This window comes from Pungitius pungitius, chromosome 16, assembly GCF_949316345.1.
Source record: "Pungitius pungitius chromosome 16, fPunPun2.1, whole genome shotgun sequence".
Taxonomy (NCBI): domain Eukaryota; kingdom Metazoa; phylum Chordata; class Actinopteri; order Perciformes; family Gasterosteidae; genus Pungitius; species Pungitius pungitius.
The window spans coordinates 9,540,178-9,553,476 of NC_084915.1; the positions used below are offsets into that span (position 1 = coordinate 9,540,178).

The 13,299-nt window shown below is 37.6% G+C and overlaps 2 protein-coding genes across 2 annotated transcripts; both read left to right on the plus strand.

Annotated features, from left to right (window-relative positions):
- The first annotated feature begins 1,242 nt into the window (after window positions 1-1,242).
- Window positions 1,243-6,302, plus strand: LOC119215172 (cytokine receptor common subunit gamma-like). The gene is made up of 8 exons (XM_037467088.2): window positions 1,243-1,377; window positions 1,992-2,082; window positions 2,588-2,760; window positions 3,039-3,166; window positions 3,256-3,421; window positions 3,840-3,942; window positions 4,224-4,284; window positions 4,409-6,302. The coding sequence occupies exons 1-8, from the start codon at window positions 1,314-1,316 to the stop codon at window positions 4,604-4,606; spliced, it is 984 nt and encodes a 327-aa protein (XP_037322985.2). The 5' UTR covers window positions 1,243-1,313; the 3' UTR covers window positions 4,607-6,302.
- Window positions 6,303-6,376: 74 nt separating this feature from the next.
- snx12 (sorting nexin 12) lies at window positions 6,377-10,934 on the plus strand. The gene is made up of 5 exons (XM_037467089.2): window positions 6,377-6,811; window positions 7,852-7,947; window positions 8,297-8,421; window positions 8,794-8,884; window positions 9,355-10,934. The coding sequence occupies exons 1-5, from the start codon at window positions 6,647-6,649 to the stop codon at window positions 9,358-9,360; spliced, it is 483 nt and encodes a 160-aa protein (XP_037322986.1). The 5' UTR covers window positions 6,377-6,646; the 3' UTR covers window positions 9,361-10,934.
- Window positions 10,935-13,299: the final 2,365 nt, after the last annotated feature.

Sequence of the window (13,299 nt, forward strand, 5' to 3'; positions counted from 1 at the left end):
AATGAGGCCACTGAGGACACATTTCGGGAACTGAAACTCTTTTGCTTTCTGAGTATATAAGAAGAAAAAAATCAAAAGCAATTTGTACGGTTGAGGACTTGTGAACTATGCCAACTCTTGCCCAGATATTTAAATATTGGATTACTAGTGCATTCATTCTTTCTCATGCACATGGTCATTGTATTAATGTTTGGCTTGATTTATCTTACTTATAACTTGGATACAGCTCTAGTGGTCATGATTTTGCGGGCAAAAGTACAATATGCACTATAACACACATCATGCAGGAGGTTATTCAATCATATACATTTTTATTTCCAGTATTTCTTTTGACAAGATTAATCTTTACAGTTGACAAATAACTACACATGGATTACCACTTGGACAAGCTGTTCGTATGTGCGTTGGTGTACACACTTTAGATGTTGCTTCATGAGCCACAGTTTCCTTTGACAGGAAACAAAACCCACAGAACTCAACTATGGAACAGCCGATACAAAAACAGTGAAACCTGTAGTGTGTTTTAGCTCCTCGTTGAGTGTGTTAAAAAGGACAAACATCTGTCACAGTGTCCATGTGACAAAATTGTTCACAGTGTTCTTTGTGCGCATTTTGATTGTATCCAGTAGTCATGAACAAAATACTAATAATAAAAACAGTAACACTTTACAATAAACTTAATGTATAACCACAAACATATACAATGCATGATGTGGATTTGACTTTCTCTCTCTCTACTACTACTTTTTTTTTGCCAAGAAATCAAGCTGCTTAATGGTTTAAAATGTAAAAAAACGCTTTTTGGTAACAAAAACCCTTCAAGATGTATTACATAGGCGTAACCACGCATCCATTGGGGGGGTTGTGTCCCCCCAATATTGAGAAAGTACCAATCTATCTCCCCCAATATACTGCAGAAAATATGTAAAATGGTCTGAAGCAGCAGGTTTCCTGACCTTGGACCATCTGTAGTAGCGGTAATAAACTAAACACACATTAACATACCTGAGATTAAGTCATAAATGTCCCATGTATGAATCTGCTAACAACATAACCAAACATTTGGTTATACAATTCTTTCTTGCTATTTACATGTTTTTGTATTGTCTCTATATTTTAAATTACAGCCATACATCAGAAGGCCAAACTGCAAGAGTGTCATCTTGATTTTCAACCAACTAACTAAACAGCTTCCGCTCACAGGAAAGAGAACGCACAGAACGCCACAGCGCCTGAAATATGTACCACATCGATTCAGAGTGGTAGAAGCACACGGCGCTGATGCTCAGAGCTTCCTGTTTTTAGGTGTCACAATGGCGACTATGTTGCTTCTGCTTCTCTGTCTGACAGGACACGTGTTTGCCAAAGAACCACCCGGTAAGAACATTTAAAAGGAAAAACTAAAAATGGGTAAATTGTGATGTTATTAATAACTGTTTAGCCCATTCGGATGAGTCTGAAAACTGCTTCTGGCGTGATCAAACTGTTTAACATTTGACAACGTAATGTGGAGCTGCTTTAATTGTTTCGATTTTTTATCTAATCATAGTTAATCATCCATGACAAAAAAAAACATTTTACAAGGTATGAGTGATTTTAACCATATTTTTAATCCTTTATTTTCTAAACATGAACCCTATTAGAATGGTGAGAAATGTACGATGAATAAATATGATTAGGCCTTATTTAGTAGCTAAATGTTATCCTAAAGTCTTACTTCCTTGGTCAAGCACATTTTGTGTAAATTCCCTTTGACGTCATGGTGCCGCCATTTCCTCATTGCGTGTGTGTGTGTGTGTGTGTATGTATGTATGCATGCGTGTGTGTGTGTGTGTGTGTTTGTGTGTGTGTGTGTGTGTGTGCGTGTGTGTGTGATTGGACTGCCGTTCACCAGTCGTCCTTTGCTAAGGTTATAAAAGTGTAACCCTGTTATTTTTCATTTGTGCTCATCATGGAACTATTCTGCCTCAACCCTTGTGTGTCTCTGACAGATGTAGACTGTTTGGTGGTGAACCTGAACCATGTTCAATGTTCCTGGGATAAGGAGGGGACTCCAGAAGTCAATTACACCTTCTACAGCTGGTTAGTAGTCATTGACAGAAACCCTAACAAATCGATTGTCAACATCTGAACTGATCAAAGTGCAATAAATAAAATGTCGGAATTACGTGAACAATAAAAGTAAAACAAGTTCTTCAATATATTCCGTTCAGGGGGAGTATGGTTGGTTAATTTATTTGTCAATTTATCTGGTATGCGTTCACTTTCCATCCGCTATTATGGTCTGCTTTCGAAAGTGTGGAGATCAATTCTCCATGAATCATTTCTCTGATTTATCTTGATGACAACTACAGTGGTTTAGTTTTTCATGTGTCCATATTAATAGATTATACATGTATTACATTGATTATAATATTGGTGATATTAGAGATGAGACCCAAAGGAAATTAATAAAGTGTAATTACGCATATGGACAGAATAGCATACTAGTTTGTTAGACACCAGTCCTGGTGTCCTAAATGGAAAACGTATTCCAAAAAATCCAACCACCACTTTTTGCAATGTCAGAATTGTGATTTCTCCACAGGTTCAACAATGAAGAGGTCAGTGAGTGCCCCACCTATCTGTTGGAGACCAATATAAACACTGGATGTAAACAGCCCTACCGCAATGGGCAGAGGTTCGGGCGATTTTACAGCAGACTTCAACTTCAACATGGCCAACAGAATAAACCGAAGGAGCATTTTCTTAAAAACAAAGGTATGCTTATTTACTGGGTTGCAACACAACATTAGAAGGTACAATTCAATATTGCAAATCAATCCATAAAGGAGATAAAATCTGTGAGTTTGATTGAAGAAATGCTGCACAACTGGAACATCAATGTCTAATATTCTTTAGGAATGGAGATGTTATTTGGATATATACAATAATAATAAAAAGAAGCCCATTCCAAGGGTGACAGTACATTGGTTGCCCTACCACCTTCTCATCATGTTGTGTATTCTGGATTATTTTATGGGCTGTGTCGTCTCCAGTCAAGTTAAATCCACCAACTAACGTGACTGCTCAGAATCGATCCGACTCCAACCTGTGGGTCAATTGGAACCAGACAAATTGTGTGCAGAGTGAGGGTCGCTACAGGATCAACAACAGGAACTGGGAGGTAGGCAGTTTGAAAGATCAAAAATATCACATCTTTATTTTTCCAGTCTTCACCCATCTCCTCTCTCAACTCCATCTCACTGTCCACAGACTTTTAAGGTTAGTACTGACGTGAAGGAATACTGCATCAACTTGCCCTCAAGGAAATCCCTGTATGAGGTGCAAGTGAGGAGCAGAGTGTCGTCTCTTTGTGGAGAGTCTGAATTCTGGAGTGACTGGAGTGAGCCTGTGCTCTGGGGATCTAACAACAGCACAGGTACAGGAAAAGGAATTCATTCATTAATGAATCAAAAAAGCCATCAGGATGTGTAACAATATGTAAAACAATTTTTTAATAGGAAAAGCCTTGAGGAAGGATCGGTAGGATGAACTAGAGGCAATTATTTCATATATTATACCTGAAGGGAAGATATTTGCGTTAAACATAAATAAAATAATTAATAAATAAAACAAATATGAACTTAATTGTATGAGTCAAAGAGAACTGGTATGTAATAGTTCACATTTCTTGGACATGCAACATTCATTTCTCAGACACAGAGTCAGTATGTCAGAAGCTTTTCAAAAAGTTTAACCGGTGTGTCTCAATACAAAGGTTGTAAGGTAAACAAAGGTTACAAAAGCATGGAAAAATAAGGTTTGGGGTGGAAAAATAACTAAGTTATTCTCAAAAGCCAATCAGATGGACATGTCAATGTCCGTGTGGAACCCAGTGCTCTACGCGGTGGGGGCTTTCATCCTCATCCTACTGGTCATGATGCTGCTGCACCATGAAAGGTGGGTCATGTAATGCTTTTTCATATGTCCTATATGTATCTAACCAAAGGGTTATTAGTCGTTATTGTGTTGTAAAGAATTGTTTAAAACAGCAATACATACAAGTGATGATAGAAATATTATTCACTTTGGCCAATGCATTTTCAATCGTTTGATATGTAAGAGCATTCTTGTTCAGTGTCTTCTCATCGCAAAGAACTATGCCAATGAGATGGGGGAAACAAAAGTAATGTAGTGAGCTATAGTCATGTGACAGTAAAATGTGCTTACCTCCCGTACAGGATCAGAATCATTTTCATCCCTGTGGTTCCTAAGCCATCTCCAAAACTTCACAACATCGAGGTCAGTAACATCCAGAGCTGCATGCTCTCCTGTATTCAAACTTAATATTTATATATTCAGAAGTTACCAAGGATACCATCATGTGATGTGAAGGCAAAACAAGTCAAAGATGTTTCTCTTTTAGGATTGGTTTCAATTCCCTAAAGGCCTGAAAGAGAGTTTTAACTACAACGAGCGTCCCTGTATTGTCCGCGAGTATTGCCATGTTGCTCAAGTTGACAGCGAGGCCTCCTCTATCCCTGAGAGCGAATGGGACCTGTCCAACTCCGGCTCCTCTTCTACCACCACTGTCTTGTCCGAGGAGGGGATGGTTTCTGTTTAGGAGGTATCTCAGGCAAAAATTACAAAGCAGATATTCCTATACGACTGCAAAGATCACAAATGTTTTGTCCCCTTGATGAGAAGAAAACCTCTGCGAGGAACCTAGCAATTTGATTAAATTAAAGTCATCAACACAAATTAACACAAATAACCTAATGCAGAGGCTAAGTGTAACCAAAAAAAACTTTCTTTATATATTACTTTTCATTCCTGACAAGTTACTTTTAAAAACATGCTTCAAAGTATGATCATATATCAAGTGCTTATCAACCCCTTTGGGGCAACTATGTTTTCTCTAGTTTTCGCTCTTTTTGTTGCATATCCAAAAAACAGTATTTAGATAATCCCTCATAATTCCTGATTTAAGCACAATTATTCCTAAAACGTATACTTTATTATAGGTTATACATATTTCACATAACTTATCATCATGTCATTTCTGTACCATGTTTTTTTAACTGTCATTAACCATAAAACCCAGCCTTACCCAGCTGAGCAGGAGGAGGAAAAGCCCAAAGAAAAATGTAGGGATTATATTTGTAATAATAAAACAGGAATGCAATCCTGGGGTGATTTAAAGGGTGATAAATAGTAAAATCACTGACTTTACATTTAGCTTTAGTCAGGGTTTTTTTCAGGTTTTACATTTTTTGCCTAAATTGAGTTTAGTGATATGGTTTTGCTGTGTATTGAAACGTGTGTATTTTATATATTCAACCTTTTATAAGATATTGTGTAATGAAACAAAGTCATGTGCCTAAATCCCAAAATGATTAACATATTCAAATGTAATTTTAATTTAGAAGTAAAATGGCTTGCACACGATGCATAGCTGTGTGTTTGGTAACATTTGTAAAAGTAGTAATTAACTGGATGTTGGTTTTAGAGATGTTTTATTATGACATCTAATATCTCAATGTTCACAATTCACTTAAGTACTGAGAAAAAACACAATATGTGTAGTTAAATTTTATAACAAGGTGTTATATATAAAAGGTTTATAAACTTCAGCGGATGAGCTATTGGCTTTAACAATGGATAAAAATCTTCACTTTCTAATGTTATCTGCAAACTGGGGTTGTCAAGTCTGGAAATATTTTAGAACTGCTACAATACAACACAAACACCTGTTTATAATTTGAATACTAGATTGTGTATTGTATATACCCTTTATAATGACATTATAATATTAGAATGTTCAGATAACTTGATGGATTATTAGAAGTTGAGCAACTATTTAGCATCTATTAATGGATTCATATATTTATAACGGTATTATCACTAAATTGAAGGACAAATGCTAGCCAAATTTAGTATTCACACACAACACAACATACATGTCTTCATTAGGCCTTGAGAGGAGTCTATACGACATAAGTAAGTCCTTCCTATTGCATAAGAAAAAGCCACTTCAACCAATGATGGCTCATTAGAAAGTGGTAACTCAAAATTAGAATAACAAGATGGTATGCTTGCATAGTAGGCTAATATAACAATAGCTTCAACCTAGCTCATTCTTTTTTAATCATATTAATGTGTATGTTACATTTCTTAATATCTGTTAATGTACTTTTTGAGTTTGATTGGTAGTTTATTGTAACCCTTACGTTTACTTTTTAAAACACGCATTTGCTATTGGGTGTGCTATTTAGACGTTGTGTCATGACCTGTTTAATAAATATAACGTTACATGTCCATCTACGTGTACATTTCTGTTGCATCACAGCCATGATTCTTATTGTAGCAACCTGGCTGGTTCAATCTGACTAGTAGGAGTTATCTCACTGTCCACTAGAGGGAGTGCAGCTCGCCTCCTTGTGAGCGAGGACTCTACGCATTCTTCAGATTCATGACGGGAAGGGCGCAGGGCAGCTGGCCCACGCAAGAAGAGAGCGACACAAGTCAGCTAGCGCTACTTCCCTAGCTGAACCGGGAGCAGCTAACGCAACCAATTGATGTCTTCGGATGAGATTTAAGATACTACCGATCATTTAGTTGGTTTGATTCGCCGTTGGTCGTCCATAAAATTACAACCGACAAAATGACAGACCCTTCGGTGGCCGATACTCGCCGGTTGAATTCCAAGCCCCAGGACCTGACGGACGCGTACGGCCCCCCTAGCAACTACCTGGAAATAGACGTTAGTGATCCACAAACCGTCGGAGTCGGACGGAACCGTTACACAAATTATGAAGTTCGCATGCGGGTAGGTTTTTAAATCAAGAGCTGAACCACATGTTTGCGATGCTAGCATTTATCTGCTAAGCTAACTGGTAATTACTGTTGATGCTAGCTAGTTAGCATGTTTATCCGCGGTGCTGGAGTCAACACAGCGACCGGGCTGGGACGTTAACGGTATGCTCCTGGAGTAGTTCAAGATGGCGCTCCAGTAAAAATCAAGGCCCGGGGATTGCCGAGGGCCTCAGACAGCATTGGAGGTTTAACTTAACGTTAAGTTAGCAAGGTTGGGTTGAAGAAGTTTGTTTAACACACCCATCAATATTTATAATACCGTCTGCATGCCTTAGACTCATATAAATAAGAAGGTTCAATTAGTCTTCCTTTTAACAAACATACTTTAAACATACGATGCTAAAGTTTAGTGAACGTATGCGAAGAGTGACGTTCACGGTTAACGTTTAACTTGTGACATGTAGGATAACGTTACTAATGGTGGCAAATGAAGGCAGTTTCATGGAAATTGGAGACATTACACGCGGGAAAGTTTATTACTCAAGAAAAGTTAAATATGTCAGACGTTATAAGTTGACTAAGTTCAGTATTATCTAAACCGGCAGTTGAGCATAAGGCGAGTAGTTTAAAAAAAACCGCTGACACTGCTAAATTTGAACGAAAACATTTTCCGGAAGCAGATGCTAACGTGTCATTATTATAACTTACCGTTTACTTCTCTTCACTACAGTGTCAGATGTTGATGACCCACATTAGAATTCCTCCTATATAATGTGACATTTGTACTGTTTCATAATTTCGTTGATCAGAGAAGGGGTTAGTTCAACGTAACGTTAACATTCTTCATTCAGAAACTGCGTTTTCATGCCAAACTACTGGACTACTTTGCTTTCATGCCACTAATCAAACTCAATTTGTGGGTGCATGAGAATAGTTTTGTCAACTCAACACCTCCCAGCACTCATGATTACATGAGCCAAATTATTTAATTTAAAATAAATCCAGGTGGGGCTGTTTTTTCTTTCTTCCAACTAATTGCACTTCTCTCTGTAGACAAACCTTCCCATTTTCAAACTGAAGGAGTCCTGTGTGAGGAGAAGATACAGCGACTTTGAGTGGTTAAAGATTGAGCTGGAAAGGGACAGTAAGGTGAGTGAGTGATAATGTGTTTCTGCGTCTAATCATTTCAGCAGGCTGGCTGTTGCAAACAGATATTTACAATTATAAAAAACTGGCAATGTTGCTGGTGGGAATACATAATCCGTTTTTTATAGACTAAAGTAAAAATTTGAATTCGAATGATTTTTTTTCTTTTGTTTGTGTTGACATCAACTTATTTGCATCCCAAATAATTGTGTTACTTGAAGCTGGAACTCCGATCTATAAATGTTACCATAGATGTGATTTTTCAGCACAGCTCGTGTGGACTTCGACTTTTGTATTTTTGTGCATATTTGTCATCTTTCCCTTTCTTTGTGCTGAACCCTGACACCTTTAGATTGTAGTACCATCTCTGCCGGGCAAGGCCTTGAAGAGACAGTTGCCATTTCGTGGGGATGGGGGTCTTTTTGACGAGTCCTTTGTTGAGGAGCGGCGGTCAGGCCTGGAGCAGTTCATCAACAGGTCAGTAAATTCAACCCTGAAGTACAATCACACATTGTGCCCTCTGTTTTCTCAGACGCACATTGTGTTCTTAGATATAAATCAATCAAACGTATGTCATCTGAAATGTGATAAATAATGGCTTGTTGACAAAGGAGCTAAAGGAATATATTTGATAGGATTGAATCTTGTGAAACTTTTCTCAAAGCTGTTTATCTGTACGATTTCTTACCACAAAAAGTGTTGTCCTAATCTGAAGTTCACATGTCATTATCGGTTGTTCAGTACCACAAAAGTACACCCTGATGTAAAATAACTAATTTATCTAAAATTGTACCGGTCTCCACGAAAAGCATTTCTAACGAGTGGTTTTTGTCTGTGTGTTTGGTGTAGAATTGCAGGCCATCCCTTGGCCCAGAACGAACGCTGTCTTCACATGTTCCTGCAGGAGGAAAGCATTGACCGCCACTACATTCCTGGAAAAGTATGACACTAGGTTACTAAAGGAGATGGGGGTTAATTGCTGGGGTGGAGATCAAATAGTCTGATGCCTTTTTCTTTGATTTTGTCTTCTCGTAATCTCTCCTTTCTGTCTTTCCACCTGGTCTGCCTCTTTCTTTCCCCTGCGTGTTCCATTGCATAAGACATGTTACCTTTATCTTGGAGTTGGATTATTTTCTTCTACCTTACATCAGGACATGTTGATGGTAATTCAGACAATTATAAGGAAAGAACTCAACAATATTAGTGCGTGTATCTTGAAGACTTTGCCTTTAATTAAAGTTTTCAAGCTTAAAAATGACTTGATGCATTCAGTCGTTCCCTGATGAGTGTCCGATGAGACTTATTGTATATATTGTGAATAATGGATAAATATGGCACTAATGTGCAACATACATGCAGCCTATAAATTACATTTCTGATCCTGTTTTGTTTTTTTTGTTTTTTTTTTAGGTATGAATGAAGTAAGTTTACTTTATTTGATCTTGTCAAGAGCTTTCTGGAAGTTAAAGGTGGCTGCATGGGCACTGTAAAGGCGATAGTTCACTAAAACCGAAGTAGAACATCTTGAATACCATGACTAAACTATCACAGAGATCTGACTGCAAATTTGTTAATTCTGTGCTGCAAATTCAAGAATGTTCTGCAAGCCAGATTTACATTACACATTGTCAAGCTTGAAAGAAATCAATGTAAAATCTAATTTGCAGTTGAAGGTTTTGAATTGGTTTAGAGTACTTCAACTGTTTCTACATAACCGGCTTTCAGAAGTTTCTCACTGCACCACTATAGGCCACTACTATTGGTTTGAGAGATGTTAACTATTGTTTATAAGTAGTGTACATCACCATTGAATAGAGGTCTTTATAAAACATTTGTCAAACTAATGCTGATTCATTGTCAACCGCACTAATCATTGACTGCATGGCATAATTTGCATGCTTCTCTACAATATATTTGTCTAAGTGTCACCTGCAATTTTATTTTTTAACATGCCTGTGATCACCATCGTATCGTTCGGTTTGTTGACTCGGATCTTTATTTCCTTTTATTCAGCTATACTACAGACATGGATAGGTCTATTTCTTCTGTATTTCTCTAACGTTGTGCCATTACATTAGTCGCTGCATCCGTGGATTCTGAGATTCACAGCAAAGACCAAATCCATATAAGCTTGAACATGTCTCTATTATTTCTCATGTATTTCTCTTTCTCTGATTGCAAAGATAATACAGACTGCTGCACCTGCCCCATGTACATTTATCTCAACATCAAGTCATTATATAGCTGGTGGAAATGTCCGAACTGATAAGTATCAATCGTGTTGGAACTAATGCTCCTGGGCAGAACTTAAGAGATCCAATGTATAAATCGTTTGATGTTGTGTCTTCTTTTGGTCATTTCACATACAGTATGTACATTTGGAAAACATGTTTCCATATAATCTTTTTTGTCATAGCTCTTTTTGTTACAATTCATGATTGTTTTTTGAATGTCTGTTTATTTGCTTCGATAAAGTCTCAAATGAGGGTAATTTTCTGCTTTGATTAAAGTCTTCTTTTGCTAGCAGAGATGTGATTGTGATAACTTCCCAAAGTCGAGCAACATGTAGCATTATGAAAAAGAGTGACTTTTCGCTGCGGTCAATATTTCCCCCTGAGTTCTATGTTCTGCACATGCTCTGGGAGAGGATTTCATTGTTTTAGCTGTGCCGTTATGTCATCATGCGTACACTCTGGTTGTGTGTTGTCAAATCAGCTATTGGGAACGTTAAGTTGGGTAAATAATATCCAAGCACTGTGACAAGAGGTTCATTAAATGAACAATATTTCATTATTTTAAAGGTGTATCAGCATCTTTATTGATCTGAAATAAGGCTTTATTCTGCGTTTCGTTTCAATTACTTCAATCTGCACTTAATTTTTCTTTTACTGTGAGGTGTATTAATACATGTTATCTTTGCAGTTCCAACATTGGTGACAAGGAACGTCCTTGTTAATTCTGTCCAATTAAATTCCCTGCTGCCTGCTGTTTCATGTCTACGTGTCTATTCAGTTTTAAAGAGTAGAAATAGAATCAGTAAAACTTCCACCTTCCGCTTTGGGATTAGCGTGTCACACTGAGTAGTTAGACGAATCAGAGGGCATCATGGGAGCTGGATGAATGGCCGCAGATTGGCAGGTGACCTAATTTAACTGCGAAGTGGAAAAGAAACATGAGGTAAAAAAAAAACTAAACTACATTTTACAACTTGTATGTGAAGATTTTGCTACATGTTAAACATGGTTTGACTCTTTCAAGCTGTAGTTTACTTTGGACTGGTAAGTGGGGCTTTAAGAAAACTGGAGCGATGAGTTTGGGTTGCAGTTCACTTTGCAAAAATGCAGCACTGTTCAGTGCCCAATTAATTCATTTTAAACAGTCGCTTTGACTTGAAACCAAACTACAACACTGCAAATCATTTACTGCACATCGACAACGAGCTATTCACAGCCTTTCCACTGGAGGGATTACCAAATGTTTTTTTTTTCATTTTTTTGTACTTCACAGGTTATTTTCATCATTTACTTTTTATTTTGTTTCAATTTTATAGAACTATGTAACTTTGTTTTGAAAGGTGCTATATAAATAAATGGTCACTAATTTGATGAAACTGCAACTGTAAAAAGTATTTTTCTTCATGCTCTGCGGCATTTGACAGACAAACAGATAAATCACTTATAAAATAGTTGAATCCATATTGCAAGTGTAGAATATTAACTGTAAACAACCTGAATAGTCCTAGTGCAGTAAATTAAACTGATACAATATGAGTGACTAAGGAAGCCTCATAAATAAAGATTGTGCCTCATTAGTGACATAAATGGGTTTTTTGTTTTATTAAACATGGATTGTGAAGTCCAATCTTTTTTTCACTGTAGCGCTCCTTCAGGAAATAAGGGATTAACCCGAGGAATTCTGTCCACAGGTGGATTAAGGTTTTCCCAGATTAGTGATCTTGTAATGTAAACCTTGACCTACAGCTATTCAAAAGTAGGCATGAATGTAACAGGACACAACTGTAGCTTCCATGGAAAAAAAAGGAGCATTAAAGGGTTCATACACACCGTTGTTCACTAAACTTGTCACAAAGTAAAATAAGAGAACAAAGGAGATAAATTCATTTTAGGTGGGATAAAAAAAACCGCAGCCTCTTTCAGCGAGATCAGCGAGAAATCTGAGGCTGTTTGTCATCTTCTTTTAAGACACATTGTTCATTCATTGTGGAAAGACTAGGTGTCCTTTTTTTATAGGTTAGTACAATGCGTTTTAGTTGTTTCGCTCACTTTAAAATGATATTAGGTCGTAACAGGCCCCAGTAAAGAAATGAAAGGTCCGAGAAAGGATCCCTCTTCCAGGACGATGCAAGCTTGTAATTTGTGCGTGCGTATGAACAGAGGAAGAGGCTGGAATTTTATATTTTTTTGGGGATGCACACACTGACCCGTGACCTACAAAACTAGTGAGCTTTGAAGTACTGGCCTTGTCCTGAGTAATGAAAGTGGGCAGACAGGACGGGCACAGTAGGCCAAGGCAGAGATTAGGGGATGTTTAGTTAGCGGTTCTAACACTGGAGCCCGGTTTGCAGCCATGATGCCTGTTGTGTTTGCAGAGACACCCAGTTGGATTAGCTTGATAAAGTGGAAGTAAATCAAAAGAGCATCCAAAGCAATGTGACTGGGCAAGTACAAAAGGGGAGACGAGTGGCTACTAGTGTACCATCGGACATAGTTTCCCTAGGGAGGGAGAAAATGCAATCATCATTTTTTTCTTTTAAGTTAACAGGTTTGTCCTAATGCATGGACCAAAAAAAAGCAAGCCATTCCCAGGCCCCGAAACAATAAAGAATTGAACGGTAAAAGCAAGACAGAAGTTCAAAAGCTTTGTGTACTTGTGTTGATGTAATTTATTCACAGATTCCAAAGGTCAATACAGAAACTTAGTTTCCTTTTTTCTTTTATCTTATTACTACACACTGTTAGATACTTCGCACTGCTGACTACTTTCTGATATTAAGTCCCCATAGTAAGCAAACATGACATAAGCAAAATGAATCTGAGAACAGCAGTCCAAAACACGTGTTCCTTCACAGAGGAAAGAGGGCTGCTGTGGGGTTTCAGGTTTAGACTGGCCCCAAAGACCATTTTTACTATGGTTCAAGTGATGTGTGGTAGTTTGATGTATTGCAAATGGAATATTCAACACTTCAGAACCAAATAATGAAAGGTTTCTAACTCTAACTAAGACGTCTGTTGCATTACGCTATGTAAGCGCAAGGAGACCTGCATCCTTTTATAACCATACACGTCTATCAGTATAAATGTTTAAATGTATGACCTCTGTCAATGACCATGAACT